We start from the raw sequence: 15,002 nt of genomic DNA, 5'->3' as shown, positions 1-15,002 counted from the left end.
CATGACTTCCAATTCCCGCTAGATACCAGTGGTTATCTTTTTGACAAAGTAAAGGTCGTCCACTTACTTCCTTCCCCTATTAAAAGTAAATATTATCAAATATATTATTCACTTTTTACAAACCCATACGTAATTATTTACACAAATATTATTATTCAATGTAAAAAGTTCTAACTGAGAAAAGGAAGCTAGAAATACAATTTTAATCGTTAATTAATGTTCGTTTCTTTGTTTGTTGTTATATTCAAATCTACACACTGGGATATCTATGTTATGATTATCACATATATTGATTTTGGGCGTTATAAGCCCTCATACTTACCACTGAGCCAATGGGGGGGGGGCAATTAATAAGTTAAGGTTATTCCAAAATCCCATTCTTAGGATCACTATCACCATACTCTGTCGCCTCCTTGCCCCACAGTGGCACAGCGGTATGTCTGCGGACTTACAACGCTAGAAACCGGGTTTCGATACCCGTGGTGGGCAGAGCACAGATAGCCCATTGTGTAGCTTTGTGCATAAATTCAAACAAACAAACTGTCGCCTCCTCCAACAAATATATTTGAAAGTCAAGAAACATATACTTAACATTAACATCTGATATAGCAACTTAAATATTTATTAAATCAGTTTTTTTGGGGTTGATCATATGATAAAACTCATAATAATGTTTCTCTTCATCAAAACAGTGAGGTACCCAATAATAAACAATTTGAAGAGTATCAAAAGTTGATTGTTACATACATGTTTGTATTTCAAGCCTACCTGTATTTTCAAATCCATTGTCAACGATTTTAATGTGAATCACAACGAAGTTTGAAAAACCGCATAAATGAAGATTATCAAAATTGAATCAAGTTTGTCAGAACGTGTGTAGTGTACTTTAACGTAACATCATCGGTCATTCATTAATACAAATTCTTAAAGATCTTGTTTGTTTGTACTCATGCGCAAAGCGACACAGTGGGTTACTATGTTGTGCTCAACATGGGTATCGAAACCCGAATCTTAGCGTGTAAGCCCTCAAGTTTACCACTGAGTAACTGGGGAGCTTCTTTAAATATATTAAACCACCATTACATCTCCAGCAGTGAACTTGAGGGTTTATAACGCCAAAAAATGCTGAAATTCAGGGTGCTGATAGCCCATGGTGCAGGGTTACTATTAAAAAGAAACAAACAATTTACATATACTTTCTATAAATGTTAGCATAAAATGTGTATAATTAGTATTTTTAAAATCATCTAAGTAAATGATAGATGCGCGATAAAAATAAAATTTTAGAATAATTAACATTAATTGGAAATAACAAAGCCATTACCATACATATCTTTGGGGAATCTCCAATCATTGCAGCACATAAGTTCTTACTGTCGTGGTGTATTAAACGTTGATCTGTAGATGATTTGTTGAACTTGCACATGCCTGGGAAGTTTATATTAACCTTTACTTGCTGTAACTGATCGCCTTGAAAATAAAATAGGAATACAAATGTATACTGTCCTCCACATTTCCACAAGAAGTCACTATACGATAAAAATACCTTAAGGAATATAACAAGTTTTCCCTTCTCTCTATCTCTTTTTCCTTTTTGTAGACAGGAAAAGCTAGAAATTATTTACCATTTTAGTCAATGCATTTTGATCTTCTTAGCGGAAACTGGCCAAGTTGTTGGTAGTATATATATAATCAATTGTATTACAAATAGTGTACGAAGTGTCATTCAATAAAGCTGAGATATGTGTAAAATCCTTCTACCTGCTACATATGAAAATATCCATTATTTTTACTAAGCTTTAACGGTCATATTTGGGTGTTATTTAAGCTTTTAACATTTCAATATCAGATAAATTAGTATTTTAACTGTAATCGTTATAAGTAGAAAGAAGTCTTAACAGACATGCTTACTAGTAACATTAAAATATAATATTGTAATTTGTTTTTAGCTAGAATGAGCTGCGGGTCGTAAGTGATGATGTTAAGTGGGGTACTTAGAAAGTTCTAAGATTTGAAGTGAATATTTATTTTGCACATTCTAACGTAGATTATAAACATGAGACAGTTGTGAAGTGTGTAGGATTATTCTAAGAGAAATAGAGTGAACAAGTCAGTGTGTTAGTTATCACCTTTACTTTGTACAATTAAAATGATTGTTTTACGTTAGGTAACGTTACTCGTAACGTAGGCCTACAACAATTTATGGCAGTGTACAAGTATTCAAGTTTGTATAAACAGCCTCCCCTGTGGCTTAGCAGTAAATCTAATGACTTATAGAACTAAAAACTTGGTTTCGATACCCATGGTGGGTACAGCACAAATAGTTTTGTGGTTAACAACAAACAAACAAAAATTGTAGAAACAATAAAGGAGGGAATAGAGTAACTTATCATCGTTACACAGACTAGACGTTGAATTATTTTCACAAAATAATTTAAAATAACTTTGCAACGAATAAATGACGATACTACACTGGTATCAGACAGGGATATTATTTGGTGAAAAATAAAATAGCTTCAGTTATTGAAGCTAACAACCACAAGGTCAAAGAGCAAGAGTGAAACATCACTTGAGATGATGAAATTATTAAGACAAGATCAGGAAGAAAGAGACGGAAAACTAGAAAAAATATATATAAATCTAAAACAGATCAAGAAAAGCAAGACAAAAATGAAAAGAAAACCAAGAAGAAATGAACAGAAAATTGAAAGAGATCCAATATTAAATTTATAGAAAAATAAAAGAAGATCAAGAAGAAGAGACGGGAATTCAAGAGAGAAATTAAAAGAAAGTGGCGCACTACTGAAGGAGGAATCAAAAACAAAAATAAATCTGATTGAAGACAAGACTGATGAGGTTACAGGTGACGTACATACGTTTACAACAATAAGTTTGTAGAAATGCAAAATGACAATCAAAGAAGTACAGAAAGGCTGTGCTAATAAAATTATTAAAGATATATAAAAGACATGAATGAAGTAAAAAAAGACATTAACGAGGTAGAGAAAGAGCATAACTGAGGTTAGAAATAAAATTGGTGAAAAAATAATACGTCTCGAAAAGAATTTATAAAATGCGAGATTAAACCAGCTACACTACTTTCTAAATTGACACATGATTTTTAGCTTAGAATGCCATCTGCCTTATTTAAACAACAGCTTCATAGTGTTACACCAGAGAGAAGTATCAAGAGTAAAGTTCTGGAATAGGGTACGGAAGAAAGAAGAGGCCTTGAGCTTTTAGAAGATCTGGAAAAAATGCTCAATTTTATCATCCAGACGCTCCTTACGAAATTGTAGATTCGTTTATATATGACAAATTTATACACGCTATAAAAGATGAGGATATGGGGATCAGGTTGAAGAAAAGTGGATGCCCATCTTTAGAGGAAGTTCTGCAGTTGGCGATGAAACTAGAATATATTAAAGTTGCAGAAAAACAATTAGGCTATGGGATCATCAGATTGTGTTGTGTTGAAACATCAACTCCAGCTGACAACAGTTTAGAAGAACTAAAAAGATTAGTTTGAAAACTATAAACACATAATGAAGGTAATAAACCACAAAACAATAAGTATTTCAGGTATAAATTGAAAGGAGATATTACCAAAACTAGACAAAAGCTTGTAGGGAATAAGACCCTGGAAAGGGGAAACTGTTATAAATGTGGTAAATCTGACCATTATAGTCAAGACCATGAGGAATAAAAAGCTGTTAAGACACCAAGGAGACAATATATCAAGGACGAGTCTTTGAGCCCAACCAGATTGAAGGAACAACAAAGAGCTAACCTGATATTGAGAAAAAAGAATTAGCTGGATTTACGGGGCAAAGTTCAGTCCCAAATGAAATAAGAAGTTCATTGTTTAAAGAAATCAGTACATGAATTCATGGATTTATTGATGTGAATGCTTGCTGTATGTTGACTGGCACTGGTTTTACAGTTAAATATTTCAATCTGATTTAGTAATGAAAGAGGGGAAATACACCCAGGTATAAAGAAAAAGAGAGAATGATGTGACCTGTTCCAGCAAGAGGAAAATTAGAAGTTACACTTAGGGTAGAAAATTTATCTACACTCCATGATGTGTGGGTAGTTGACATCGATGAAGAGTGCATTTTGAAAACTGACTTTACACAGAGACATGGATGCGATGTCAGGCTAGCTTCTTATAATTTCACAGTCTATGGCCATAGATTGGACTTCCCATGAAAATCAGGAGAGCAGTCTTTGTGCCACCAAAAAATGAACACTCATACAAGGACTTGTTAAGAACAAATTTATATGTAGTGAGTGAGTCATAATAGAACCAAACAATCCAGCATGTGTTGATGAATCAATGGTTGGTAGAACTTTTGTGGAATGAAAAATAAAGATTTCATTATTAAGGCCACTAATACAACTAATTGTAAGATTTGAGTCGAATTTGTATGAGACATTGCAAGATGTGAGGCTCTATAGGTAGTACTTCCACACCAAAGGACATCAGTAGTTACCTTTCAGGAAATATATAGGAAGTCTGGTGTTAAATTCTCACATAACAACAGTTTACCACCTCACTTACAAGAGCTGTATTTCTTGAGCTGATCAGTGATGGTGGTTACATAATTTGCTTATAAAATATCAAATGCCTTCTCACTTGGTCCTGATGACTTTGATTGAAGTAATAAAATATCTCACAAGAATGACACTGGAAATGTTGCCCCAATATGTCAGTTAACCAGGCAAAATCCATTTGCAAAACATCCTAAGACATGCAAAGAGATAGAAGTCATGAAGGAACAGAGCATGATATAACTGAGTACTAGTCCTTGGACATCAACTATTGTGCTTGTGAAGAAGAAGGATGGATCCACAAGGTTCTGCATGGACTATTGGAAAGTGAATGAAGTTACGAAGAAGGATGCCTACCCACTGTCAAGGATTGACTCAACTTTGGATGCTTTATTAGGATTGGAATGGCTTTCAACATTGGATCATAAAAGTAGTTATTAGCAAGTGGAAATAAAACATATTGAGAGAAAACAGCCTTTATCACAAGAAATGGATTGTGGAAATTTTTCATGTTATCATTTGAATTATGTAATGCTCTTGTTACATCACAACAGTTAACAGAGCGTGCTCTGTCAGAACTACCCTGGGACACTGTATTCAATAGTATGTGGAAAATTGATGGAACTGTGATGGAAAACCACTGGAGAGAGTTGCTGTTGATGGACCTTCACTTGTATCAGGGATGGAACTTTTAAGCAGACTTTTTTGAAGAAATATATGTTGGACCCTTGGCATTAAAACGAGCAGGGTAACAACCTTTTATCATGGTGGATAGCTACAACCACACACTATTAAATCAAATAGGCATGTACATACAAGAATATAGAAAACATGGGATCAAGATCTTCCATTGTTACTGATGAGTTATTGTAAAACAGTATACAATGCTACTGGTAAACACACCATCATTACTGATGTTCTGGAGAGAAATGAAAGTGCTATTGGACTTACTGTTCTCTCATTCAGAGAATAATCAATCAAAATAAGCTTACACAGGAGAGATTAAGAAATTCTTTACCCAAGAAAGTCTTAAATCAGCTAATGATAAAATGAAAAGTCAAGTCACTATGATTTCAACATTGAAATGATTGGATTCCATTGAGATAATATGGTATAGCTGTACAATACCCACTGCAAGAAAGGACAAATACCAAAATTAACTAACTACTGGGAGGGGCTGTATGCTGCACAGAAAAGAATCAATGACGTTTTTTACCGAATCTAGAAAGATAAGTGATCCATCAAAAATAATACATTATGACCATCTTAGGAAATACATTGATGAGAGAATGGCAAACTGGATAACTCCAGAGAAGAAGTTGTCAGCAGAAACTCAACCTACTGAGAAGCTCAGAGTTCCTGTCAAGACTTCTTCCAGAGGATCATCAAGTTTTCAACCACCATTAGATTTATCCAACCAAATACACAGGAAGAACACCTCCAGTGGCATGATGGCCAGTGAAAACAAAGGAACAAGATGCCATCCCATCTTTATGCCATAGGACTTGGAAAAGAAAACCACCAAAACACTTGGTGAATAGACAATATAGGGTAGTGTTTTATCTATTTTTTGTACTAGGATTGTTCAAGGATATTCAGAATCTAGGAAGGGTCATTGTTGTAAGCTACATATTTAACCTTGCAAACTTGTTTGTTAGTTAGAACGAGCTGCACGTCATAAGTGATGTTGTTAATTAGGCAGCCCAGAAAGTTCTAAGGTTTGATGTCAAGCTTTGCTCTAACACATTGGAACGTAAATTATAGATATGAGATAATTATGAAGTGTCTAAGATTATTTCAATACAGAGAATGAACAAGATAATATGTTAACTATCAACGTTCGTTTTTATAAGTAAGGTGATTTGTTAACGTCATTTGTAATGTAGGCCTACAGCAACATACTGCAGTGTATAAGTGTTCAGTCTTGTAGACACGTTAAAGGAGAAAATAAAGTTATTTATTATCGCTACGTGGATTGGACATTGACATTTTTTCACCAGATAACTGAAATGAAACCGCCAATGAAAGAACTATTCGACTACAATAAGGTGAACCAGTAGTTTTAAATATAATGGCCCTGTTTGGTTGTAGTAAGTTAGGTCTAATAGTTAAATTGTGTAATTGAATAAATCTAATAGGCTCACTTACCTTTAATATCCCATCCCAATGAGAAACACTGATCTCCTGGTAAAGTGGTGGTGTTCAGTTGAGGAAGACACACAGGTGTAGTGTAATCTGTGATGTCCACCGATTTATTCAGTTTGATTAAAGTCACTCCTCCAGCTTCAAACGGTGATTTGACCACTCCAGCTACACTTCGTTCCTGTTCGTAAGGAGAAGATGATGATATTCTTACACTACCCACACGGATAGCCCACTGGGCTCTAGGGTACCTAAGCCACAAAAGAAAAGAAGTTATATAATGTGAAATGACATTGAATTTGGTCAAACTGTCATAAGTGTGATAGTGTTTACATCATTTTGTACTTTTGCTGTTGCCCCCCAGTGGTACAGCGGTATGTCTGCAGACTTACAACGCTAGAATCCGGGTTTCGATACCCGTGGTGGGCAGAGCACAGATAGCCCTTGTGTAGCTTTGTGCTTAATTACAAACAAACAAACAAACAAACTTTTGCTGTTATTTTTGCAAGGAAAACAAAACACTCCAAATTGTAAAGTTAATATTGGAATTTCTTATGAGGATACAGCAAAATAAGTGATTATTAAAACTTTGGTTTAATTCTAGTTTATTTTCATAGTTATTTTTAAAATTGTATTTGATTATGCCACTTTAAGCATATAAGCATATTAAAAACCAGTGGTAAAGAAATGTTTAGTTCCAAGTTCGGACTTATAAATTGTACAGCTAAGATTCAGGAGTCAAAATAACAATATGAATGATCTCTAGAAATAAAAAAAAGAGAAAAAATTGCAATAGTGTTGATTGTCTAGCAGTAATGAAGGGTATTGCAGCAAATTCTCACATATGAAATTTAAAAAAAACGTTACAATAATTTCCACCCTGAAATAATCGTGAAACACTCAAATTTTAACTTTTAATTATATGAGTCAATAATTTTCGATCCATTTATTAATTGGAAAGGTCGTTGACAATTTTTTTTACCTACTTATAACTCGGGCGTATTGATGTTTATGCTTAAACTGTAGTGTTGAAAGTAATTCTGTAGTATTTTGCCAAAGTTTTATGATAACCACTTTGATTTATTATTTTTGAATTCACAATTAGATGGTGTATTGAGCAAATGTAATTGTACATTTTCCTTACTTGTTGAAACAGACAGTGGAGGTGATGACCCACACTTGGTCCACTAAAGTAGCATCACAGACGTGTTCTCCATTCTGCAACAGAATTGCATGCCAGGGCCAGTTACCATGGGTTACGTTTTGTGGTTTTACAGGCTGAAGACTGTTGATAAACTGGCTTTGTGCTGGATTAACTCCACATTCTGTACCAAGAAAACATTAATCACATAATATGTGGCTAAAACATGAGCGTAACAGCAAGCTTTTAATGTTGAAAAATATATATATACTCAAGTAATGAAGTACTTTATGCAAGAACAATTTTGTTATAGTTTGTTTCTTTCACTTTAGTACAGCTCCAGTCATCAGCCATAACTCTGATTAATAGCCTACAATTGCTATTGGTTTTGACAGTTTTTCACTGTTGTAATAAGTTCAATCCAACACAGATGGAGTCCTAAATTTTTCAAATATTGGTTTTTCTGTTCTTGTTTTTTTTTTCATATTTTGACGTTACTGACAAACTGGAACTGTTTAATGCCAACAAGTGATGTACTCTGTCATTGGAAACTATTTTTCTATGTTTTTTAATGAAGATTATCAGTTCAAACGAATTCCTACTCACCAAGGTTTCCACATCTCATGTAGACAACATGGCGATTTTCACAGGATGTCTCAGAGAACCTTTAGAAAACAATAAATATATAAAGTTTCATACATGTGTGGTTTTCTCTAATAGTTGCAATATAGAACTATGTACAGTTTTTTTCACTGAGTGAACTGAAATATAATTTTCTTCATTATACCTAATCTAAATTTTCAGTTCAAGAATGTCTATTTCGACAGATCCTGAATGTAAACCTATCTGATTTAAAATCTAAAACCTATAAATATTTTAGATTTTTTCAATAAAAAAGAATAGAAATTTCAGATAAAAGATATTTATGATTACTTTCGCGTTAGTATATAATATCTGACAGGTATCTATGCATAGTAACTTGAAAACAGTTTTACTCTGTCTCTTGAGGATGACAAGCATAGCTTGTCCAAACTAGTCAGATTTGTTAGGTTCTTAAATTCTTTAATCATTTATGCATTATTATGCTGGGTATTATTGTTTTTTGTTTTTTTATTAGAAAATGACTAACTTGTGAATTTTAATGATAAAGCATTACAATTTTGTTGGAAAGTACTAATATCAGTTTCATCCTCAGCTATAAAATACAGATTTTATCAGTAAAAAAACAAAACAAAGGTCTTGGAAACACCTTCGAGTTTTAAAGCTCATTTTTAAAGCAAATCATTACAGATGTGCCAAATTTGTTAACTGGGTAAAAGCATGTGCAAAGGTTACAGATGTGCAACACACAATCAATAAACCTTCCTCAGAGAAAAGTTAAAGTTTTATGATAAACATGATTTGTACATGTACAATTGCTTACTTCACACTAGATAGTAATGAGTCTTCCAGCTCCATATATTGGTCTTCTATTTCTGCATCCTCACGCATTTCTACATAATCTGCTGTTCTGTGTTGACAAAATGATACATGTACACTTCATTGAAGCAGATATTATACATATAATTTTTCCTGTTTAAACAATTTAAGTCAATTCAAGTCATGAGATGATTCAAGATGTAGAACATTTTCTTGTTTAGGAATAACTAGCAAATAAGACATTTATGGTTAGTTAAAATTCTTAATTACTAAGAACAAAAATAAAGCACAACATAATTGCCAACATCACTATTCTTGTTGTTTTTTCTTCTCAGAAACATTTTCTGAAACTGTCAAAACCAGTTTCCTGGTCCTTAGGGTAGAATATTGCTCCAAAAGTGTGGTATATTTTTTTACGTTAATACATGTTAATTTGTTCTCTTGTGTGTTGATATACTTTGAATGACTGACTGGGGTGCCTCTGTTTTATATTATACAATAACTTGTACAACGTAAAATGTTGTTAATATTCTCCCCCTCCTTCCCACAAGAATAAAAAGTAATTAAACAACAGAATCGAAGAGGGCTAAGCTAAAACAGGAGTTTCTCAACCTACTTGTAGCTTAGCATGTTTTAAGCTTCAGGATAATATCTTGTTGAAAAGAAGGTAGTGATTACAGGTTAAAATGGCTGAGGTCTGACGATATTATCCCATCGAGAAAAGACAGGCTATTGTTTAGCATATTACAGTTTGAAATAGCTAAGCTTTGGACAGTAATATCCCATTTAGGGAATGGAAAATGGGGGTATTGTTTAGCATATTACAGTTTGAAATAGCTAAGCTTTGGACAGTAATATCCCATTTAGGGAATGGAAAATGGGGGTATTGTTTAGCATACTGTGGGTTAAGATGACTAAATTCTGAATGATGACATTTCATCCAGGTGAGATAGAGTATTGTTTAGCATACTGCAGGTTGAAATGTTTAAACTATGAAGAATAATAGCCGGTCTAGGATTAATATATAATAGGGCGTAGAGCAAACCTACTTGTAGTTTAACATATTACAGGTCGATACGGCTAAGCTCTGGAGAATAATATCTCGTCTAGGAGAGGGGATTGTTTCATTCAAGGAATCCGTACAGATTTTTCCAAACTTGCCCTTTTCATTGAAGATCAAATATCCTTCGGAGTATTTTCTCTGAGGAGTTTCTCTAAGATGAGCCGTGCTTGGTGCAATGGTCACTGAAAGGATTGTAAAACAGTGAACTGAAAGAATGATAAGTCTTAAGATTTTAGCTCAACCTGTTTACTCAATTATATATAGAATATAGGAATTATGTAAAAAACAGTTTTGAAATCAAATTGTTACATAATAAATATAAAAACCTGATATGCATAATAGATTTTACTTCTTTATATTGTTACGACAGCGGAAATCACGTGACGCTGCTGGCGCGTTGGCGCTGGTGGCGTGCGTGATGAGTTTCTCGAATGATCGGGGAAGTCCGAGTGTGTTCGAGATACCCTCTTCGTTAGTATATAAGCCTGGCAGAGAAAGCCAGCAAAGAGATAAATGAAGAGAGAGCAGTAGTTACTTTGAGTTCCGTGTAATTTATGATTCTGTTAATTTCGAGCTAGTGAGCCGTAAAGTGTGTGTTTTGCACTCGTCGAGAGCGAAGTAATCGAGATTGTGAATCACTGTGACTTATAGTATGTATTATAAAAGTTGTTAAGTTTAAAGTGACGAGAAACATACTGATTGTGGAACTATTGTGTACTAAAATTTTGTATCGAGGAAAAATAAACTGGTTTAATCAAGAAAGGACTTGTAGCGCTGAATATCCTCGGAAAGAATTTCTACCGGAAACAAACAAACAAGCAGATACATAACAATATATATATGAGTAATTGTGGTTGTGTACGTTATAAAACAAAGTTATATATTTAATTATGCTTGTCATAAGACATTAGTATTATGCGTATTATATTTTATAACACTACAGTTTTTATTACGCCTCACAACCACACAAAGTCCACCGTCCACTGTATTCATTGCTGACGACGCGTTTTGTTCAAAAGATCGCTCACTAGATCACCTGGAACACAATGAACACAGTAAGGATAGGAACACCATTTATATAAGCCATTTCTTGCAACAACAATTGGTATGGTGTGAACTCCTTTTCTAAGCTGGTGGATATGATGGTATGGTGGGGATGAAATACCATTTTAAATTATATTTTCAATGTTTTCATTTGGTTGTTTGCTAAAAGGTGCTGCTAGAATAATGATAGCACTAAACGAGATATTACCATAGATTTATTGGAATTAATAAAAAGAAAGTTAAAAAACGAGTGAGACAGAAAATTAAAAGATCAAGAAGAAAGAGAAATAATATTTACAGAATAATTAAGAACAAAAATAAATTTGATTGTAGACAAAATTGATGAAGCAATTGAAGACATACAAAAGGAATTACAACAATAAAAATGAAGAAGTTCAGAAAGACATCAACACAGTACAAAAAGTACATCAACAACGTACGAAAAGACATTAACAAAGTACAAAAAGACATCAACAAAATACAAAAAGACATTAACAAAGTGCAAAAAGACACACTGAAGCATAGAAAATTTTTATGGACAAAATGAAAAAAGCAGAAAAAGAAATCAATAACAAATAAGGGCCCCCAGCGGTATGTCTGTGGACCAAACAACCCCGAACACCATTTACTATTAAATATAAAATAGAAGAACCTTTTTGGTCTACACCTGTTATCATTACAATTATGCTATATGTTGCTGCAAGATCTTCCTTTACTAATCCTACCAGTTACTACCAAGTCCCGGTAAAGAATTGCATTGTTGAATCAAACAACATCGCCCAGTTGAGAAACCAATGGACTATAATCAGCATTTGCCATGGAAATCATATCATGTTCAATTTGAAATCATTTCCAGAGTGAAAAGATGGAATAGTGAAAATCAATCCATCCATCTTCCTACCCATCTAAAAGGACCATCTTGGACAACATTAAGAAACCTTCCAGCTGAGATCCGTAACAACTACTTTATCCAACAGGTTTTGAGTGTTGTACCAGAAACAAGTATCAAGAGTAAAGTCTCAGAATAGAGTATGGAGGAAAGAAGAGACCTTAGTTGAACTTGTAGAAGATTTGTAAAGGCTTGTTCAATTACCTTACAGAGATTCTACTAGCGAAATAAAGCATTTGTTGGCACGTGACCAATTCATAGATACCATAACAGGTTTTTGCAAAGTAGGAATACATCTTCAAAGGAATCTCCCCAGTTCGTGATGGAAATAGAATTTATTAAAGTTACAGATAAACAACTAAAGACACCATTTTGAAGTTTCGAAATCGTCAGGTCAAGTAGTATTGAAACATCAACTTTCTCTGGTGATAATCTAGAAGAACTGAAAGGATTAGTTAGATAACTAGTTACACAGAAAGGAAAACAAACCACGAGGCAATAAATGCTTTAAGTGTAATTTGAAAGGACATTTGCCAGAAACTGTAGACAAAGGCATGTAGAGAATAAGAAATTTGTTCAAAAGACTTCAATAACTGTTATAGATATTGGAAACTTGGCCATTACAACCAAGAGTGTGTGGAATCAAATCAACAGCTGTTATTAAGCCAAGGTGTCAATTCTTTGAGGATGTGTATCAGAGCACAAACATTTCAAAAGAACAACAAAAAGCTAACCAACCATCACAAAAATAGGAACTAGCTGGATTTATAGAGTGAAATTAGCTGGGAATACTCCATCCACCCAAAATGAGACAAGAAGTTCATTAATTGAGGAAATTTGTCCACAAGTCCTTGGGATTATTTTTGAAAAAAATTGCAAAATGTTGATTGCCTCCAGATATTAAGAAAGAAGAGGGACTGACTTAAGCACAAAACTCCAACAAAAAGAAGTTACCTTTATTTTATGTAGCTTCTCTAGACGTCATGTGGGTAAGTGAAAAAGGTTAAACTTCCAGTGACAATATGGAGGGTGGTCATTGTACCACCAAGAAATGAAATACTCACACCAAGAGTTATTAGCAAGAAATATTCCTCTAATGACTGGGGCACAATGTAACTAAACACTCTAACATTTCCAGAGGAACTGGTAGTTGGAAGAGCTCTCATGGATGTGAAGAATAAAGATTTCGTATAAGACTGTGCTCAGAAAAGACCTATATCAGTTTGTAATATAACAAAAAGTTGATATCATGTTAATCCTGGTAAAACTGGATTTCATTAAGGTGACGTGGTATAGCTGAGCAATTCTTGTCCCAAAAATGGACAAACTCCAAAGTTAAGTAGGTGTTCAAAAGGGCCATACATTTTACTGAAAAGAATCAGTGATATGCATTAAAGAATGTGGAGGGATATGTAATCAATATCAAAGGTCATCCACCATGTTTATCTTTGGAAGTACTTCGGTGAGAGAATGGTCAAATAGGTAACTCCAGAGAAGAACTTGCATGGAAAGTCAACATGTTGTGGAGCCTGGGTTTCTTTTTAGGCTACTTTAAGTGGATCATTAAACATGGAGACGTCAGTGGAGACACTAAATCAGCTACCTAGGAAGAACTCCCCAAGTGACAGGACAGCTAGTGATAATAAAGTACCTTTAGCTTAAGAAAAGAAGACTACCAAAAAAGCTTGATAAAAGGACAATCTAATGAATTGTTTTATTTGTGTGTTAATACCATATAAGTAACTTTACAATCCATGAAGGAGGCAGTGCTGTAAGCTATATTTTCAATATTTGGCTGTTTGCCAGAGGAAGCTGCTAGCACGATGATGGCACTACATTTATAAAGTTTATAAAAGTAATTCTGAAATATCTAGAACGTTTGTGAATATTCATGATTGAGATACTTTACGAAACATCTAGAAACGAGTATACATTATTAGTACGAAAAGTAGTGAAGCATTGAGTTAGTTTTCAGTTCTTGCAGTGCTACTAAGTCTTCAGCTCGTTCACTGATTGAAAAATTAATGAAGTGTTTCAGATCTGTGTTAATTATCTCGTAAATTCAGTTACTCGATCGATTATCAGTGAAATTGCAAAAAATATGTTTACTTGTACGTTATTTGTAGTACTATTCGAGAGTAAAATTTCTGTTGAAAGTCAAAATGTTATTTGTAGACTTAGGCCTACAACTGTGCAGAAGTGAAAGTAGCCTGTAGTAAACGTAAACTGCACTTTGCATTATTTTCATCAAATATTTTAAACAACCTATCAAACGAAAGAATAACGTTACGACACTAGTATACACTCTTCTTCTTCTTGAAAATCCTTAAGAGACTGAATAAACAATGTAGAGTTAAACATATAATAGGCCTGATGTTGATATGGTATGACAAATTATAAATATACTTCGCATTCACCATAAGAAAGTTATATATTCTTTATTATGTATATTTTGGTTAATTTACTAATTAGAAGATATTTAGAAATTGAAGTCGTTAAAACGAATAAATGAGCAATAAAGTCTTGTGCATTGCATTTGCTTTTGTTGTACAATGCACTATTAACCTGTGCCCAGCATGGCCAGGTGGATAAGGCGCTCGACTCACAATCTGAGGGTCGCGGGTTCGAATCCGCATCCCACCAAACATGCTCGCCCTTTCAGCCGTGGGGGCGTTATAATGTGACGGTTAATCACACTATTCGTTGGTAAAAGAGTAGCCCAAGAGTTGGCGGTGGGTGGTGATGACTAG

The 15,002-nt window shown here is 34.0% G+C and overlaps 1 protein-coding gene across 1 annotated transcript in view; it reads right to left on the bottom strand.

Annotated features, from left to right (window-relative positions):
• Positions 1 to 15,002, bottom strand: part of LOC106457074 (atrial natriuretic peptide-converting enzyme-like) — a 57,518-nt gene that overhangs the window by 1,494 nt on the left and 41,022 nt on the right. The window contains exons 11-17 of the mRNA XM_022382897.1: positions 10,306 to 10,501; positions 9,261 to 9,347; positions 8,444 to 8,502; positions 7,841 to 8,021; positions 6,703 to 6,947; positions 1,325 to 1,470; positions 7 to 76 (exon numbers count right to left, since the gene is read on the bottom strand). Coding sequence (XP_022238605.1) covers positions 7 to 76; positions 1,325 to 1,470; positions 6,703 to 6,947; positions 7,841 to 8,021; positions 8,444 to 8,502; positions 9,261 to 9,347; positions 10,306 to 10,501 — 984 coding nt within the window. The remainder of the gene's footprint in view (positions 1 to 6; positions 77 to 1,324; positions 1,471 to 6,702; positions 6,948 to 7,840; positions 8,022 to 8,443; positions 8,503 to 9,260; positions 9,348 to 10,305; positions 10,502 to 15,002) is intronic.

The sequence above is a fragment of the Limulus polyphemus genome, unplaced genomic scaffold (assembly GCF_000517525.1).
Source record: "Limulus polyphemus unplaced genomic scaffold, Limulus_polyphemus-2.1.2 Scaffold289, whole genome shotgun sequence".
Taxonomy (NCBI): Eukaryota; Metazoa; Arthropoda; class Merostomata; order Xiphosura; family Limulidae; genus Limulus; species Limulus polyphemus.
This window is presented reverse-complemented; position numbering and strand designations above follow the sequence as displayed.